Source organism: Macrobrachium rosenbergii, chromosome 3 (genome assembly GCF_040412425.1).
Source record: "Macrobrachium rosenbergii isolate ZJJX-2024 chromosome 3, ASM4041242v1, whole genome shotgun sequence".
Lineage (NCBI taxonomy): Eukaryota > Metazoa > Arthropoda > Malacostraca > Decapoda > Palaemonidae > Macrobrachium > Macrobrachium rosenbergii.
This window is the reverse complement of record NC_089743.1, coordinates 44,688,706-44,708,323: the sequence shown is the minus strand read 5'-3', so window position 1 is coordinate 44,708,323 and position 19,618 is coordinate 44,688,706. Positions and strand designations below refer to the sequence as shown.

At 37.2% G+C, this 19,618-nt stretch overlaps 1 protein-coding gene across 1 annotated transcript; it reads left to right on the top strand.

The window, feature by feature from the left end:
• Positions 1-709: 709 nt before the first annotated feature.
• Positions 710-4,024, top strand: LOC136851066 (antifreeze protein Maxi-like). Its single transcript, XM_067125040.1, has 3 exons — positions 710-746; positions 2,772-2,871; positions 3,340-4,024. The coding sequence occupies exons 1-3, from the start codon at positions 710-712 to the stop codon at positions 4,022-4,024; spliced, it is 822 nt and encodes a 273-aa protein (XP_066981141.1).
• The last annotated feature ends 15,594 nt before the right edge of the window (positions 4,025-19,618 follow it).

Here is a 19,618-nt window from a genome sequence, read left to right as displayed (position 1 = left end):
TTATTATTATTATTATTATTATTATTATTATTATTATTATTATTATTATTATTATTTCTTTATATCGTACGCCTTCTCTATAGCATGAATGGCAACAAGAAGTTACAGCCTTCCTGGTTCTCTTCAAGTCTAGGGCGATGAGGTTGCTAGACCCATACCTCTTTCCTTGCCCCCAGCAGTCTCTGGTGCCCATTTACAGCTCGGCCGACTGGTGTGGGCTGCAGGCAGGGAAAGATCCAGTGGCCTTGCAGACATTAACTCAGCGCTGCACTAATCATTAGCGGCCACTTTGGCTGATTGTCCTTTTCAGAAGTGGGTGATGGACTTGTAAGGATTAACGCTGTTAACAGATGGAATATAAGACCTTTCTGGGCACCAAAAGCCATCGTGGAAGTTCCCTACTGAAATGGCCTGTCAGTGCACCTCATGCGGTGCACTGCAGGCATTATTTTGGGTTCTTTGCAGCGTCCCTTCGACCTCTAGCTGAACCCCTTTCATTTCTTTTACTGCTTCTCCATTCATATTCTCTTTCTTCCGTCTTCCTTCCATCACTTACTTTCTATCCTTGTTTCATAGTGCAACTGACAGGTTTTCTTCCTGCTATACATTGAAAACTTTTTAAATCTCAATTTCCCCTTCAGCGCTGAATGATCTCATAGGTCCCAGCGCTTGACCTTTGGCTTAACTTCTATATTCCATTCCTACTAAAATGGCAAATATGAAAGCTTTCGATGATGGCGTGATTCGTAAGAGCCACAGCAGGAAAGGGAAAAAGATTACTTTTAGCAAGTTTTATCTAGAATAATGGTTCTCAACTCGTTTCAGGTCACGAAGCCTCAGCCATCTTTAAACTTTCTGAGTAACGACAAAAGAGTAAAATGCAGATTGTCCATAAACATTTCGAGTAGGAATAATACGAGGCAATGAATGAACAATCATTCATTTAGATAACATATCCCGTACTTTATCGCTCAGTGTGCTGAACGTCACGTTGAATGCCGAAATGTCATCATGGACAGCAGGTGGTCCTGCGACCACCAGTTGATGATCGTGAGCGAGCTAGGGGATTCTTCTTCAAGTGATGATCACATTCGAAGATGAGACAGATATTTAATATCTTCAGCACGTGGTATTAATTCCACCATTGCGTGTATGTCAATGAAACAGTATGTATAACAAATGACCCTAACTTCCTGGGAAAAATAGGTAATATTGTTTTAGAATTGTAAAAAAAAAAAAAAAAATAGTAAGTTATCTGATATTTGCAGTTTCAAGAATTACCCAGTGCAATATTGCTAATGCAGAGTGAAATCATGGCATGGAGGATGCAATATCTACCAGAGAAATATCTTAATTTTTCTCTAAGTTTAGCAGCTTCCTACCTTCCTTACTACACTATAAACAGAGCCTCTCTAAACCTCTTTTGAAGCCTAGAACTGCTCCTCCACTTTGCACTCATGGGGAGCAAGTAATTGTAACGAGAATTCCATCTTCAGCATAACGTACTCGTGTGTATACATACCAAATTGTCATGTTGCCAACAAGAGACTAAAACAAGGAAAATCCCAGTACATAACCCTCTGGAACGTCAGACACAATAACTCTATGCTCATTAACATCTGTAGCAACAACTCAGATTAACTGAAAGTCGTTTAGAACAAACACAAAACTAGAGCATCCAATCCAAGTTATAAAGATTAATAGAAGTGCCATTAAACTCAGCGAGTCGAAAAGTATCATAAAACGCAATTGTTTCTATCTGAATGATTTCCGTTGCCGCATCTGCAATCGAAGTGACAACTAATAGTCATAAGTGGTTACAAGACTAAACAAGTAGAAAATGCGCCGAGGTTTCTTCGGCGTAATAGAGTTTTCTGTACATCGTATAATCAAGGCCACTGAAAACAGATATATCTTTCGGTGGTCTCGGTATAATGCTGTATGAGCTGCGGCCCATGAAACTTTAACCACGGCCAGGTGGTGGCCTATCCTATATCGTTGCCAGACGCACGATTATGGCTGATTTTAACCTTAAATAAAATTAAAACTACTGAGGCTAGAGGGCTGCAATTTGGTATGTTTGATGACTGGAGGGTGGATGATGAACATACCAATTTGCAGCCCTCTAGTCTCAGTAGTTTTAAGATCTGAGGGCGGACAGAAAAAGTGCGGACGGACAGACAAAACCGGCACAATAGTTTTCTTTTACTGAAAACTTAAAAAGGGAAAAGTTTTTAAGTAATTTGAAAAGAAGAGAAAGTGTGAAACAGAAGTCACAGAATTTTTCATATGTAATAAGTGGCTCTATTAAAGTCGATGATAACTGAAGGCAGTTATTAAATAGGTAATTGAAAAGACCATATAAAGGAGGTAGGCTACTATTACAGAAACCTAAACATTAAGCTCAAAGTTTTCAACCAAGATAAATTTAGATGCTAAAATGGGATAATGACTAGAGTGCCCCAACTATTAAATTCATTCAGCCAAGAGGATTTCTTACATTGGAATGGTAATAGTAATGGTAATGATGTTAATACCTTCTTTTTTACCTTTGAAACGAACTTAAACACACTTTACCAAAACCAGAATTAGGTAAGGTCGTCTGTATCAAAAGAAGGTATGGTGGAATTAGAAAGAAAAGCTTCTGGTTTCGTCAGCTGTTACGTAACAGCAATGATCTAAAAAAGTATTGTAAGCAGAAAATGTACTGCAGCGGCCAACATACTACGCACTCTACCTGTCTGAACTGTTTTTGCTTGCTGCTCCCGTAGCTGTCTTTGCTTGCAACACTAGGCAGGCTGCTACTGTCGCTGTCTTTGCTTGCAACACTAGGCAGGGTGGTGCTGTACCTGTCTTTACTCAGAACATTAGGTAGGCTGCTATTGTAGCTGTCTTTGCTTGCAACGCTAGGCAGGTTGCTGCTGTACCTGTCTTTACTCTGAACACTAGGCAGGGTGCTACTGTCGCTGTCTTTGCTTGCAACACTAGGCAGGCTGCTGCTGTAGGTATCTTTGCTTGCAGCAATCGGAAGGCTGCTGCTGTAGTCATCTTTGCTCGCAACACTAGGCGGGTTGCTGCTGTAGGCGTCTTTGCTGGCAACAATAGGTAGGCTGCTGCTGTGGGCGTCTTGGCTTGTAACACTAGGCAGTTTGCTGCTGTAGCTGTCTTTGCTTGCAATACTAAGCAGGTTGCTGCTGTAGCTGTCTTTGCTTGCAATACTAAGTAGGTTGCTGCTGTAGCTGTCTTTGCTCGGAACACTAGGCAGGCTGCTGCTCTATTTGTCTTTGCTTGCAACACTAGGTAGTCTACTACTGTAGCTGCCTTCGCTCGCAACACCAGGCAGGCTGCTACTGTAGCTGTCTTTGCTTGCAACACTAGGCAGGCTGTTACTGTAGGCATCTTTGCTTGCAACATTAGCCAGGCTGCTATTGTAGCTGTCTTTGCTCGTAACAAAAGGCAGGCTACTGCCGTAGGCATCTTTGCTTGCGACACTAGGCAGGTTGCTCCTGTAGCCGTCTTTGCTCGCAACACTAGGCAGGCTGCTACTGTAGCTGTCTTTACTCAGAACACTAGGCACACTGCTACTGTATTTGTCTTTGCTTGCAACACTAAGCAGGCTGCTACTGTAGCTGTCTTTGCTTGCAGCACTAGGCAGGCTGGTACTATAGCTGTCTTTGCTTTCAGCACTAGGCAGGCTGCTACTGTAGCTGCCTTTGCTTGCAACACTAGGCAGGTTGCTGCTGTAGCTTTCTTTGCTTGCAACACTAGGCAGGCTGCTGCTGTAGGTGTCTTTGACTGCAGCACTTGGAAAGCTGCTGCTGTAGTCGTCTTTGCTTGCAATACTAATCAGGCTGCTACTATAGCTGCCTTTGCTTGCAACACGAGGCAGGTTGCTGCTGCAAACAGTGTGTCGTTTTGCAGCATCAGGTTTAATACTGCGCAATTTGCTAGGAGTTTTACATTGGCTACAACGAAACTGTGGAAAAGTTTACGTACTGCTGTTATAGAATCTTCTGATCTATAGTTGCTCTAGCGAGGAGTAAACCCATTCCTGCTTTCTGGTGACGCTCCTGAATACAGTTGTATCTTTTTATTTTCTGTTTCCTCATATTTATCTATTTATTACCCATAACATGCCTCTCTCTGCAGGCTGATTTCCCTTGGAGCCCTTTTGGGTGTATAGTCTGTTGACCCTGCCCATAAGGGTTTTCAGCTGAAGATTTAGAGACAGAAAGAAAGAAAGACAACATACTTTAGGTTACCACTATCCCTAGAGGTTCCAAAGTTTGTCAAAACATTCAAAACATGTACGTGATCATTTCCTTATTGCTCTCATCGCCCAGAACATGGAGGAAGGGACGAGTGAAGATATTTCCCAATTCATATACAAATTATATTCACTATTCATTACCTGAGCGTGGGTGGGTTAAGTAATAGACGAGTACTTCTCGTGGCATGCTGATCTCTTTACGTCACTCAGTTTTTATTGAGAACTCGTGTCCAGAAATATTGGAAATTTGATGATTTTTGAACTTAACTGCATGATGGTAATTATATTTTAGCTTGGGGGTGTTTAGGCTAAGCACTATGATTCAGTCACTGGAAAATATCCACTTATATATGTATCTATGCATGTATGTATATTTACATAAATACATACATATATATGTATATATATGTATATACAGGCATATACTGTATATATATATGTATATATATGTGTGTGTGTATTTATATATGTATGTATGTATGTATAAGCGAAGAGGCCATTGTGATTATGACAACTCCGTTTGAAAATAATTTCAAAGTAACTGCGTCAATCACATTTTTACGTGATTGAAGGAGGCAATAAGACAATCTTCAGCTACTAACACCATCACTAAAAACAAAGAAAAGACATCAGTATGAAAAAAATCGAATAAAGACAGATATAAAATAAAAAAATGAGCTTCATTATCGTACCCTCATTTCTCGGCGTCATAATCTATCATCTGCAGTAATGAGAAAACCAGAGAACCATTTGATGCTGATTATTGCCTTCATGGATTTCTGTCGTGGAATGTGGCCAATGGCAAATGGGACTGCTCTCTCCAATTTAGGGTTAAGCATTCATTTTAAATGGGTCTCTCATATTATTCATCATTATGGGTATTGCCTGCGCCAGTTGGTCGTTTCGTGAAACCAGATGTTGTGGAAGGGATAACAATTTTCGTTTATGCATATATGAGTGATCGACATATTCAGTCACTCGCAAGTAGGCACACTCACACACATACATATATTTATGTGTTTATATAGGGATGTTTACTTGAAGTCTTGTTTAAGCATATATACAGTATATGTATATATATATATATATATATATATATATATATATATATATATATATATATATATATACTGTATATATTCATGATGTTGCCTTGTAATATGTATATCATCCTATAATTTTGATATATTTACTCTTTTATTTATCATGTATTGTGTGTAATGATAATAATTATTGAAATATTGTATGTAGTGTGATATCAGATCTCAAAAAAGTTAATGCTTTAGATAACTTAACAGCGTAGTAGCAGGAGAGAGAGGTTTGAGTTTTAGACCAGATGTGTCATATGTCACCAGTTAAGATAATGTGTTGACAGGTTGGGAATAACAATTGCTGAGGAAACAATGCGGGATTTTCGTTTTGTTGTTAAAACATGCCAGTCATAATTAGCCAGTAGAAATCTGTTTGACCATGTTAGATTTCTGTAAAAGCTTTGTCCCATACAGGAAGAAGACGAAGGTTTTGTAATGTTACAGGGTCGAAATTCCATGCCGTTCCTGAAGGTAGATCGCTAAAGGCAAACGTTACGTATATTCCTACAAGAAATATTATATCTGTTTCCAAGGGGGGTTACATATATATATAAAATGTATGTATGTATGTATCTATATAGTATGTATCTATATATATATGTATATATATATATATATATATATATATATATATATATATATATATATATATATATATATATATATATATATATATATATGTATATATTGTCAGTATGCTGCTATTAGTTTAATTTAGATAATTACTTTAATTTTTTATATTTTGAATTTCTGTTTAAATGTTGTATTTAGGTATTCAGAATTAGCTTGTTTTTCCTCCTCACCAGTGGTTCGCTTGTTAAGCATATTATCTAACAACTATTTTTCTTTACATGGTCCGTAGGTGTGTGTATGGTCCCCTCCCACTCTCCCCGTGCGGCAGAGGGGTTGGCCTCTAGGCCACTGCTGACCTATTAGATGGACCCATTATTTGACTACTAGCCACATATGCCCGAGTCGATCGTGTGATACCCCGCCACCGGGAGATTCTCCTCTGATATTTGGGAGGAATTAATGAACCACGGAGGAATTATTAGTGTATTAAATTTAGTGTGTATCATGGTAGGGTATTCTGGCTTTTGACTTTCCTCCTCCTTTCTGGACCCCCTCCCTTTTTTGGTATAAGTGTGTTGTGGTCTATCTTTAATTGTGTAAGTGTGGTTTATAATTAAGGGTGTTTGTTTTCACTCAATTTTTGTATCCGAGGTTCAGGTGTTACTTCTGTCTGTAACTTATGTATCAAATTTAATAATTTTTAGCAGTGTTTATTTTGCCCCCTTGAATTGGTCTTGCACACGGTTTAATTAGTGGTACGATTCCACCCATTGTGGACTTCGTATCCGGTTTGTGAGTACTTTTTTTTTTTAAGAATTGGAAGTGTTTATAGTGTAGTGGAGAAGTGTCCATTACAATATATATAAACTTCCCTGACTGTCTGTTCTGTCTGTCTAAACTTCCCCGACTCTCTGTCTGTCTGTCTGTCTGTCTAAACTTCCCTGACTCTCTGATCTGTCTGTCTAAACTTCCCTGACTCTCTGTTTGTCTGTCCATCTAAACTTTCCTGACTCTCTGTCTGTCTGTCTAAACTTCTTGGCCCTCGGTCTGTCTAAACTTCCCTGACTCTCTGTTTGTCTATCTGTCTAAACTTCCCTGACTCTCTGTCTGTCTGTCTAAACTTCCCTGACTCTCTGTTTGTTTGTCTGTCTAAACTTCCCGATCTCTGTCTGTCTGTCTGTCTAAACTTCCCTGACTCTCTGTTTGTTTGTCTGTCTAAACTTCCCTAACTCTCTGTTTGTCTGTCTGTCTAAACTTCCCTGACTCTCTGTTTGTTTGTCTGTCTAAACTTCCCTAACTCTCTGTTTGTCTGTCTGTCTAAACTTCCCTGACTCTCTGTCTGTCTGTCTAAACTTCCCTGACTCTTTGTTTGTCTGTCTGTCTAAACTTCCCTGACTCTCTGTCTGTCTGTCTAAACTTCCCTGACTCTCTGTTTGTCTGTCTGTCTAAACTTCCCCGACTCTCTGTATGTCTGTCTGTCTAAACTTCCCTGACTCTCTGTATGTCTGTCTGTCTAAACTTCCCTGATCTCTGTCTGTCTATCTGTCTAAACTTCCCTGACTCTCTGTTTGTGTGTCTGTCTAAACTTCACTGAATCTCTGTCTGTTTGTTTAAGCTTCCCTAATTCACTATCTGTTTGAATTTTCCTGACTCCCTGACTGTCTGTCTAAAATTCCCTAACTCTGTCTGTCTGTCTAAACTTCCTTTACTCTATGTCTGCCTGTCTAATCTTCCTCGACTTCCAGTCTGTCTTTCTGTCTAAAGTTCCCCGACTGTCTATCTAGATTTCCTTGACTCACTGTCTGTTTGTCTGTCGAAACTTCCTTGACTCCGTGTCCGTGCTTCAGCTCGCAGAGCTAATAGACCAATTTTCAAAACACAAATTGGAAAAAGTAAAAAATAAAAAAAACGTCAACTTGAATAAAAATATGAATCGATAAAATATATAATTACAAGAAATGGTGCCAGTTCACCTTGACCGAACAGGCGACACGAGTCATATATTTATCTTTTTTTTTAATAAATTCCAGCATTAATGTATTTGAAATCCACGGGAATTTGTGAGTTGAAAAGGTATGTGTGGTTACAGATTACAGGTCTGTTGACGAAGAAGGAGACCTTGAAATTTGAAATGGAATTCTGGGTCATAAATCTTTCACCAGTAAAGTTTCATTTCCCATTATGTAAAGTTTGGATATTTCATTTGCTGATAGTGAACTCTCTCTCTCTCTCTCTCTCTCTCTCTCTCTCTCTCTCTCTCTCTACTTATACTCTACAGACTAGAGAACAGCTAAGGCCGTTCAAATGTTCTGTCTTTGACGATCACATGAATGTAAAAATTAACATCTTGTATCAGCTTATATAACAAAGGAAGTTGTTTTCCGCTCTCACTTACTTCATGAAACCAAGAACAGAACTTGCAACAGAAATAAATGCTAATCATTCTCCATGCAGATGAATATGTCCTCAGTTTATTGGCATAAATGACATATATGTAGTGCCTAGAAAATGCTACAGGAAAATCTGACTGATACACCATCTATCTGGCAGAAGAACTCCCCTGTATGAGACGTAATATGACAAATCTCTAGTGTAATGGAACATCATTTGTGTGAGCACAATTTCAGGTATTTTTAAATGTTCAGCATCTCGTTGATGTGTCGTCTTCAGAGTCAAGCCCATGGTTTGGCAGCCGAGATTCTCATGGAAACAATTATTCTTTTGTCCATGGAAGCAATGTCACTTTAATGAGCCATTGTCTTTGGGAAAACAATCAGTCAGTTCAGTAATTTACTGGATCAAAATTTACTCACGAATGTAAAGCATTGTGACTTTGTTGAGTGTTATGGCTACCGGGTATGTATTATTATGATATATAACAATAACCTCAATAGTAAATTGGTCCATGATACCTTTCCATTTGCGAAATCTGAACACTGTCCTTGGTATCATTTGCTGACATAACTAAAATATTTTTATCGCTAAGACTTTTAACTGGGTCGTTTCTCTAGGGTCGAAATATCTGACAATCCTTGACGTAATCCAACTGTTCTTTTCTCTAGGGTCGAAATATCTGACAGTGCTTGACGTAATCCAACTTTTCTTTACACTTCCGAAGGGATGCAATGGAATAGGTTTATACCTTACTATCTTGACGTATCTGGACGTAACCTGAATAATAAGCGAACTCGAGCAAAGTGTTAAAACATTCAGAGGACTTATCCAAGGATATTAGACAACAGCTTAGATTAGGAGGAAATATTGCCAATCTTGGGGAAAGACTACATTTTATAGTTTAGCAAATTTGCTCTCTAAGCCTCTTCTAAAAAGGCTCACGCGTATCCAGTAGCATGAGAGAGAGAGAGAGAGAGAGAGAGAGAGAGAGAGAGAGAGAGAGAGAGAGAGAGAAGAAGAAGAAGAAGAGTAGGACTGCATTTTGATCAGACACGCAGTTTACTGACCTGTCCAATCAGTCAATGATACTGTTCTTTGAATGTATCCTACAGTACTTTCACGTCCATATTAAGCTGAAGAATCTTTAAAACTCTTGTATCTGTACTCAAAGGTGATGCTAAAGCGTAACAGCTATATAGCAAATGTGTGAGTGGGTACCGACGTCAGCTCAGGAGTGAAAGTCAGGGTATGGGTCTAGCAACTTCATCTCAAAATACCTTGCTGAGAACAAGTGAAGGCTAACACCCCTGGTTGTCATCCCTTTTAAAGTGAGAATGGTATATATATATTGTTATATATATGTTATATATATATATATATATATATATATATATATATATATATATATATATATATATATATATATATATATATATAGAGCTAGCACATGTAATCCAATTACAAGTGGCACTAGCTTTATACGCAACTTAGTTAAGATACGAACATACATGAATATTCAGCAACAGTAAGTGCTTGCGCACGAAGTTGTAAATTATTATAGGCAGGAACAAGCTCCTTCATGACAGAATAGATATATGTTTAGTTCTCTTTACTTCAAGGTAAACACGACTCTTGGGAATGCAGACAAGGTATTCAAAATATTAAAGAGCACACGATAATATTTTTGTATGAAATAAAAAAAAATGTAAAAATACTCGTGTGTCTGTGGGAAGGATAAAAGATAGACTTGAAAATTTTAAACTATAGCTATAGAGAGATAGCAGCATGAAAACACCCAGTATACATGCATACATACATGCATACGCACACAGACACAAACACACACACACACACACACACACACACACACACACACATATATATATATATATATATATATATATATATATATATATATATATATATATATATTAGTATTCTATATACTCTATTATAAAGAATTATAGTATTTTATATATTTTCTAGAGAATTCCAGACTATTCACTATAGAGTATTTTCTAGAGATTTCTAGATTATTTTCTAGAGAACTTTTGAGTATTTTCTAGAGCATTCTAGTACATTTTAGAGAATTCTAAAGCAGTAAATTTTCTAGAATATTCCCTGAAAAATTCTAGATTTTCTAGAGAATTCCAGACTATTCACTAGAGAATTCTAGAGTATTTTCTAGAGATTTCTAGATTATTTTCTAGAGAACTTTTGAGTATTTTCTAGAGCATTCTAGAGTACATTTTAGAGAATTCTAAAGCATTCTCTACACAATTCTAAACTCTAGAGAATTCTAGAGCAAGCAATTTGGTGAATTCTAGAATATTCCCTGAAAAATTCTGGAGTATTTTCTAGAGAATTCGAGTATTCTCTAGAAAATTCTAGAAAATTCTCTAGAGAATTCTAGAGTATTCGTGAGCACCTCCTCACACCTTGTCGTGATCACAGAGCCTTCGGTAATCTTTTTCTTTACAGTTTTAACTTGCATAAATTATCTTGGGGCAGGTGTTTCATGCTCATTCCACGTGAACTCCTTATACAATCTCTCTCTCTCTCTCTCTCTCTCTCTCTCTCTCTCTCTCTCTCTCTCTCTCTCTCTCTCTCGTTTGTTTCGTAAATCTTTTCGATAACGGCCTTCAAGTTTACTCTGCAAATTTTTTTTCAAGGTGCGGCGGGTGAAATCTGCAAAATATATTCCTATGTGAATTGAATAACATTCATGAAATGCATGTCTACACCTTTATATTTATACATACATGCATACATACATACATACACACGCATGCGCACGTATATATACATATATAAACACACACAAATATATATAAATGTATATATATGTATATATATAAATATACTGTACATAATATATATATATATATATATATATATATATATATATATATATATATATATATATATATATATATATATATATATATATATATATATATATATATTGTTGAACACAACCTTATGTACACAAACGCAGACACATACACACACATATGCACACACACACACACACACACACACATACACATATATATATATATATATATATATATATATATATATATATATATATATATATATACATATAATTCAACTGTAAATTTGCAAATAACGCATCAATATCAAATTAACAGTGCCTTAAAAATAACTTGCACTAATAGGAATTTTATATGATAAAGTGCATCATTCTTAACTAGGATTTATCGAGCCCTAATTAGGGTAGATGTACCTTCAGTCTATAATTTCCTTTGGGTATAAGTTGTTCTCAGTGTAATGTGAATTCGATATTAATGCGTTATTTGTGGCTTAACAGTTTAAAGTATAAAAACGTTACGGGTAAAATTAGCCATATTTATTAAAATTTATAAATGTATTTATATACAGTACATTCTCTCCCTCTTTCATTGTATACCCATATGGTATGGTATGTAATATATATATATATATATATATATATATATATATATATATATATATATATATATATATATATATATATATATATAGAGAGAGAGAGAGAGAGAGAGAGAGAGAGAGAGAGAGTACGTTCAATCTACCCGTAAATGGCGCAGTGTTTATAAAGGGGTTGAACGCCTTGCTGATGACTTTTTTTGTGTAGGTGGGTGAAGGGGCTAATGCATAAGGCAGTGATCATTGCCTTATTTATTTCTAGAACCAACCCCTTTTAAGCCGGAAACGGCTTGATGTTAAAAAAAATAGAAACATATGATGTTTACAGGATGTTTACAGTCATAACGACGTATTTTTATTCCGAATCTCTACTGTAGCAAAACAGATTTTTTAGCTAAAGTGGCTTTAGATTATATTCTCACCTTAACGAAGAAATTCTAATCAGCAAACTCTTAAAAAAAAAAAAGAGCCTATATTCAACAAAACCTATCTGAGGGAATTACTAATTTCCCCGTTTTATTTACTACCGAGCAGTTCCGTCTATTTTCAAATGTGGAAGATTGATGTGTCTGGGCCCTGCTCAATACTCCAAAAGGAGAAATGGATTCCAATCATGATTTTCACTTTTGAGGCTTAACTTTTAGAGGCAATGGGGTTCCTTTTGAACTTATGGTAAATAAACCTCTAGAAACGAGCTGAAGTGACACACCTGTGATTTCGGAGTTTATTAGGGCGATTATACAACCTTCAGGAAATGAGTGTTTCAAGTGATACCTGTAATTTTATTTTTTACGGTTTTATTTTCACTGGTGGGAGTAGTACTGTAGTAGTAGTAGTAGTAGTAGTAGTAGTAGGACCGATATTAGTATTATTATGACTACCAATATTCATTATCGAATAATACGCTATCAAAATTTTTTTACTTTCTGAGTAAAAGGCCTCAGAAACAGTAATGTAAGTCTTCTTAGCTGCACAAATCTTTCACTGAAATTCTTTCAGTTTTCATTGTAAAATTAAAAACTGTCTGCAGCGTCGGCTTTGTTTTCTGTCTGTCCGTCGGCTTTATGTCCGTCCGCACTTTATTCTGTCCGCACTTTTTCTGTCCGCACTCAGATCTTAAAAACTACTGAGGCTAGAGGCTTGCAAATTGGTAGCTTGATCATCCAATTCCAGTCACCGAACATACCAAATTGCAGCCATCTAGTCTCAGTAGTTTTTATTTTATTTACGGTTAAAGTTAGCCATAATCGTGCATCTGGCAACGACATAGGACAGGCTACCGCCGGGCAGTGGCTAAAGATTCATGGGCCACGGCTCATATAGCATTATACCGTGACCACCGAAAGATAGATCTATTTTCGGTGGCCTTGATTATGCGCTGTGGCGGCTGTACAGAAAACTCGATTGTGCCGAAGTTTCTTTGGCGCATTTTTTATTTGTTAACTTTTTACTTTACCTCCATTCCCACTTTCTTTTCCAGTTTTGCTGTCCAGACTCTCTAAGCATTGCTTCTAATTGCGACTGTGGGGTTTCCTCCTAGAACCCCCTTTAGATCCTTGTACATCAACTTTTTCATTTCCTGGGTCTCTTCAGCTTGCTGTCCAACCACTCTAACTTCCCCTTTTCACGGTCTTAAGGGCTGAAGGACCAAAAGTGGCATAGTGCTGCAGTCGAAGTTCAGCAAGAGAAAACTCTTACATTTTGGTTCCTGGAATGACTTCCAATATGTGTCATATGGTTCTGATTTTCTGAAATTATCATTACTTTTCAGTGCTTGGATTCTTCTCTGTCAAGCGCATAGAGGCTGTTGAGTGACTGGAGTAAAAAAAAAAAAACCCTCGTTATAGAGAGAACTCAAGCCAGTGAAGCTGGCTGAACATATCTCTAAAACAAGTGAGAGTGTTACTTGAGAACTATAAAACTTCTGAACCTGTCTAGTTTTTTTTTTTTTTTTGTTTTGAAGTAAATCATTGTGTGTTTGTGAACTCGTACTACATTTTTAGAAAAGAATTGTGAGTTCATATGAAAGTGGAACCCTTTCAGTAAACTGAAGAGGGATCAGTCCTTTTGCATAGAAAACAATTGTTTAGAAAAGCGTACTTTATCTGTCAGCATAACACTGGAACTCTTTTAGTAAACTGCAGAGGGATCAGTCCTTTAGCATGGAAAACAATTTTTAGGATAATTTCCTTTATCAACTCACGTAACAATGGAAAACTTTCAGTAAACTGTAGAGGGATCAGTACTTTAGCATAGAAAACAATTTTTATTTTTATTTTTAGAAAATTTTCCTTTATCTCTTCACGTAACAGTGGAACCCTTTCAGTGACCTGAAGAGGGATCAGTCCTTTAGCAAAGAAATAACTTTTAAGGAAATTTTCTTGATCTCTTCATGTAGCAGGGGAACCCTTTCAGTATCTTGAAGAGGGAAATAATTTTTTCGAGAAACTTTCCTTTATCTCTTTATGTTATAGTGAAATCCTTTCAGTAACCCGAAGAAGGATCAATCCATTAGCATGGAAAACTCTTTTAAGTAAGAGTTCCTTTATCAGTTACGTAACAATGGAAACCTTTTAGTAACTTGAAGATGGAAAATAATTTCTTTTTTTAGAAGTTTCCTTTATCTCTTCGCGTAGAAGTGGATCCTTTCAGTAACCTGAAAAGGGATCAGTCCTTTTTTGCAAGGAACTATTTTTTTTTATAAAAGGTTTCTTCTTCTCTTCACGTAAAATGGAACCCTTCCAGTAACTTGAAGGGGGATCAGTCCTTTTTGCAGGGAACAATTTTTTTTTATAAAAGGTTTCTTTTTCTCTTCACGTAACACTGGAACACTTTCAGTAACCTGAAGAGGGACCAGTCCTCTAGCATGGATAACAATTTTAAGGAAAGTTTCCTTTATCAGTTCACGTAACAATGGAACCCTTTTAGTAACTTGGCGTAGAATCATTCCTTTAGCACGGAAAACATTCCTCAGTTTCAGCTGATGACGGTTCGAGAAAAAGGACACCAAGATTAGATTTTGTTTCTGACATTCTTCATAATCATTAGTGCTGAATTATTATTCTGCATATTTAAAACCTGACCCAAACCTTCTTTCATACTTCATTTAAGTGCTTTGCCACCAATTCATCATTCTTCTTGTCACATTATCATGCGTCATTACTCGACCTGACCTCTCTCTCTCTCTCTCTCTCTCTCTCTCTCTCTCTCTCTCTGTGCGTGCGTGTTTATGTGCGTCTGAGTGCATAATTTAGATAATTTCTTCTCTTGCATCATTCACAAATGAAAGCTAAGTCTTATAAATGGGAACGATAATTTCAAAGCCTAATCGTACTAATAAACTCGATGACATGAATAAATACATACGGTTTGAAATTACATCACTGACGTAATCCTTGGAAAGAAATTTACCTGTAAAGAAACTGATTTATGATTCTGAATGACGATCTTCTCACGTAAGGTGAAATTACCAAAGACGTTTATAAAACATCCATGCTCAGTTCCGAGAGCATTTGGCGTTGAACTTGTAGGTTATGATTTTATCATCATCATCTTCTTCTTCTTCTTCTTCTTCTTGGAGTTACGAAAACCGGTAATTGAGGACAGAGTGCGATTTCGTAAGTCCTTAATCTCTGAACTTGTAGGTTACGATTTCTTCTTCTTCTTGTCTTGGAGTTACGAAAACCGGTAACTGAGGACAGAGTGCGATTTCGTAAGTCCTTAATCTCTGAACTTGTGGGTTACGATTTCTTCTTCTTCTTCTTCTTCTTCTTCTTCTTCTTCTTCTTCTTCTTCTTCTCTTGGCGTTACGGAAACTGGTAATTGAGGACAGCGCGTGTTTTCGTAAGGATGTTACGCGTCAGCTTCAGGTCAAAACGCACGTGACTGGATTGTTGACGTTACGTATGCGGTTACAAAAAGTTTTTAGAATTTAACGTTTTGTAACGGCGTTTTTAATTGGTGTTATTTAAGTCGGAGCTAAGTGGTCATGCTTCATCAACTCTGATTTAGGAGGTTGACCTTCAGAGATTTTTTCCGCTTGATTTGATTATGAGTTTTACTAGCGGTTATCAAAGAGCAAAGGCCCGTTAAATCTTCTGCCTTCGTCACGGGATGTTCACGAGGGATACAAAGGTCTCACAGCCCAAGAGAATAAAGGAACAAGTTCAAGAATTCAACTGGAACCGAAGACTGTTTCCATGCAAAAGGACTGATCCCCGTCAAGTTATTGACAATGTTCCATTGTTACGTGAAGGGATAAAGGAACCTTTTCTAAAAAAGGGTTCAAGTATTACATGAAGATATAAAGGAACCTTTTCTAAGAAAAATTGTTTTCCATGCAAAAAGGCTGATCCCTCTTCAAGTTACTGAAAATGTTCCACTGTTACGTGTAGGGATAAAGGAACCCTTTCTAAAATAATTGTTTTCCATGCAAAAAGGCTGGTCCCTCTTCAAGTTATTGAAAATGTTCCACTGTTACGTGAAGGGATAAAGGAACCCTTTCTAAAAAAATTGTTTTCCATGCAAAAAGGACTGATCCCTCTTCAAGTCACTGAAAATGTTCTAATATTACATGAATGGATAATGGAACCTTTTCTAGAAAAAAAAATGTTTTCCATGTAAAAAGGTTGATTCCTCTTAAAGTTACTGAAAATGTTCCACTGTTACGTGAAGGGATAAAGGAGCCTTTTCTAAAAAAAAGGGTTCAAATATTACATGAAGATATAAAGGAACTTTTTCTAGAAAAAAAAAATGTTTTCCATGCAAAAAGGCTGATTTCTCTTCAAGTTACTGAAAATGTTCCACTGTTACGTGAAGGGATAAAGGAACCTTTTCTAAAAAAAAAGAGGGTTCCAGTATTACATGAAGATATAAAGGAACCTTTTCTAAAAAAAAATGTTTTCCATGTAAAAGGACTGATCCCTCTTCAGATTACTGAAAGAATTCCAATGTTACGTGAAGGGATAAAGGAGCCTTTTCTAAAAAAAAAATGTTTTCCATGAAAAAAGGACTGATCTCTCTTCAAGTTACTGAAAGGGTTCCAGTGTTACGTGAAGAGATAAAGAAAACTTTTTCGTGAACCCCATATTCAATTCACATAAACTTTTATCATGACTGGAAGTTTCACTTTTCTTCTTTTTCGTATTTCAGTTGATGCTGAAGATGCTGTCTGAAGTGGATGTAGTCTTGCTTCGATGGAGTGAGTACTTAGAGGAATTGTTAACTGAATGAAGTGGCGTAGCTGGCATTCCATCAGTGGGGGTGCTTAGGCGGGGCCAACATATTTTTTTTGGGGCACAAAGAAAATTACGCAAAACTAACGTACTAATCATGTAATTAGTAAAATATACTATTCTCGGATGTATATATCCATGTGAATGAAGGAAAATAATAGTATTAGTAATTAGTAAACCTGTATTTGAAATTATAGAACTCAATTTTCAGTTAATTTTCAATTCTTACTATATGCATCTGACTGTGGGGACCCGAGCCCACCCTGGCCTGCCGCCCCCCCACCCCCCATAGCGACGCCACTGACTGAATGATGAAGGAGTCCCAAAGCTGAAGGATGTAAGCTTGAGAGTGACTGCAGAAGTGATTATTATAACGCTCTGAGCGCGTTTGAAAACATACTTATAGATCCCGGGGCCATTTTTTTTAGGTGGAACAATACTATAAATTTGTATAAGAAAATAAACTTTTGAAGGTTAATGTGATGGCCATTTTGAAAAATGGTCGCCATCTTGGATTTAGCATTGGCCTAGCAACCAGAGTTGACTTGTAGGTCCTTGTATAATTATGTCAAGGTTTGTAGTTGCTTCACCACTTGTACAATTTATCCATTATCCACTCTCTTGGAATTGATGTAGAATTGTAGTAAAAAGTAATTAAAAGTTATAATCTAGAACACTCTTGAAGGACATCCATAGGACAAAGCCTTTGACCTGTTGAAGCTACTGACAAAGGGACCTAGAGGGCTTTGTCTTTGCAGCCTCCCCTCCAGCACCGTCAGGAGCTCTGGAGTACTGTATGTGCCGAAAGTTATTGCTCCAAAACTGATCAGCTTTTCCAATAGTAATATGGAATCGTCTGAATTCAGGTGTATCAGTTTCATTTTATATTCCCTGATATTTATTTGTCATCACGTTTTCCCATAACTTGTGTGTCTCTGCAGGCTGATTTCCCTATAGAGATATCTTGAGTTTAAAGTCTGTTGCCTCTATCCGTAAGGGGTTTCAGCTGAAGATTTAAAGAAAAACAGAAAGAAAGGATTGATGCTATATAAAACCTTTGCACCGAGATCCCCGTTACCCCTTCTTTCAAATCTGGTCCCATAACATCCAACAGAAATAATGAAACCAAAAGGGTTGTCACTACCTTATTCCTCCTGTAGTTGCTAGACCAAAAGCAGATTTCCAAAACCTCTGCAGATGCTTCATCCACACAGAAAGAGCAGTGGGGAGAAGCAGCAGAGACTGGTGAAAGCGTCAGAATGTAAGGGGAGACTAGGTACAAGTAACTGCAAGCAAGAGTAAGAATTGGAGGGTAAATGGAGGCCAGAGAAAGAGAAAGAGAGAGAGAGTGATGGATGTTGGTAAGGGTGGTGGGACAATGGCAGCAGTTTATTCATGCAAATGTTAGTTAGTAGTTTATTTATACAACTAGCTGCTAGCAGCTGTGAAGGATGGTACTAGGATGACAGTGGACCGCGGAATACTGCTGAAGGCGGGAAAATAGCAAAATCACCACAGAAGGTTATGCAGAGAACAGAAGGGCATGTAGAAGCAAAAGGTTGGGATTTTTATTCCTTTTTCGTCACTATAATGTGACTCTTTTCTCCTACATCATTTTGTGGTAGCATATTTATTTCTACGCATAAAGATTCTTTCTTTCATTCCTTCGTATTCAAGGGAGACTCATTTCACTAGTTACTTTTCTTATCTTTCATGTGCCATTATTTTGCTGACGTCATCTCCCGATATTTTCACCTCAGCTAAAGCTCAGGGAAATGTCTCTAAATAGCCTACAATAAAAAACAAGTAAAAAATGCGCCTAAGTTTCTTCGGCGCAATCGAGTTTTCTGTACAGCCGCTACATCGTACAATCCAGGCCACCGAAAATAGATTTATCTTTCGGTGGTCGCGGTATAGTGCTGTATGAGACGCGACTCATGAAACTTTAACCACGGCACGATTATGGCTAACTTTAACCTTAAATAAAATAAAAACTACTGAGGCTAGAGGGCTGCAATTTGGTATGTTTGATAATTGGAGGGTGGATGATGAACATACCAATTTGCAGCCCTCTAGCCTTGGTAGTTTTTAAGATCTGAGGGCGGACAGAAAAAAGTGCGGACAGAAAAAGTGCGGACAGAATAAAGTGCGGACGGACAGACAGAGGCGGCACAATAGTTTTCTTTTACAGAAAACTAAAATTAGTCTCAGGACTAAAAAAAAGAGAAATAAAGGAAAAAAAAACTGTCGAATACCTTGTGAAGAGCGATATTGCTTTGGAAGGATCATTACGAATAGACCTGTTCAGACAACGACACTTTGAGGCTTTTAAAACCAAAATTCCATCACAGTCACGTAAGTGCAGCCATCGTCAGCATCTGCGTTACAGTTGTCATCCCTTAAACTGAGGAACAGGTTCGTAAGAAGAAGAGCACTAAAAAAAAAAAAAAGAAATACATTACATTGATATTATCACAACTCATTAAATCAACCTGTGTTCTATATGGCCACAGAAGTGGCATTTCACCCGTCAATACAGGTGAGTTTTTATATTTTTTTCATATTTTTTTTTACATCTGAATCACGCCAGAAATGGAATTTTATCCGAGAGTTCATTCCTACGA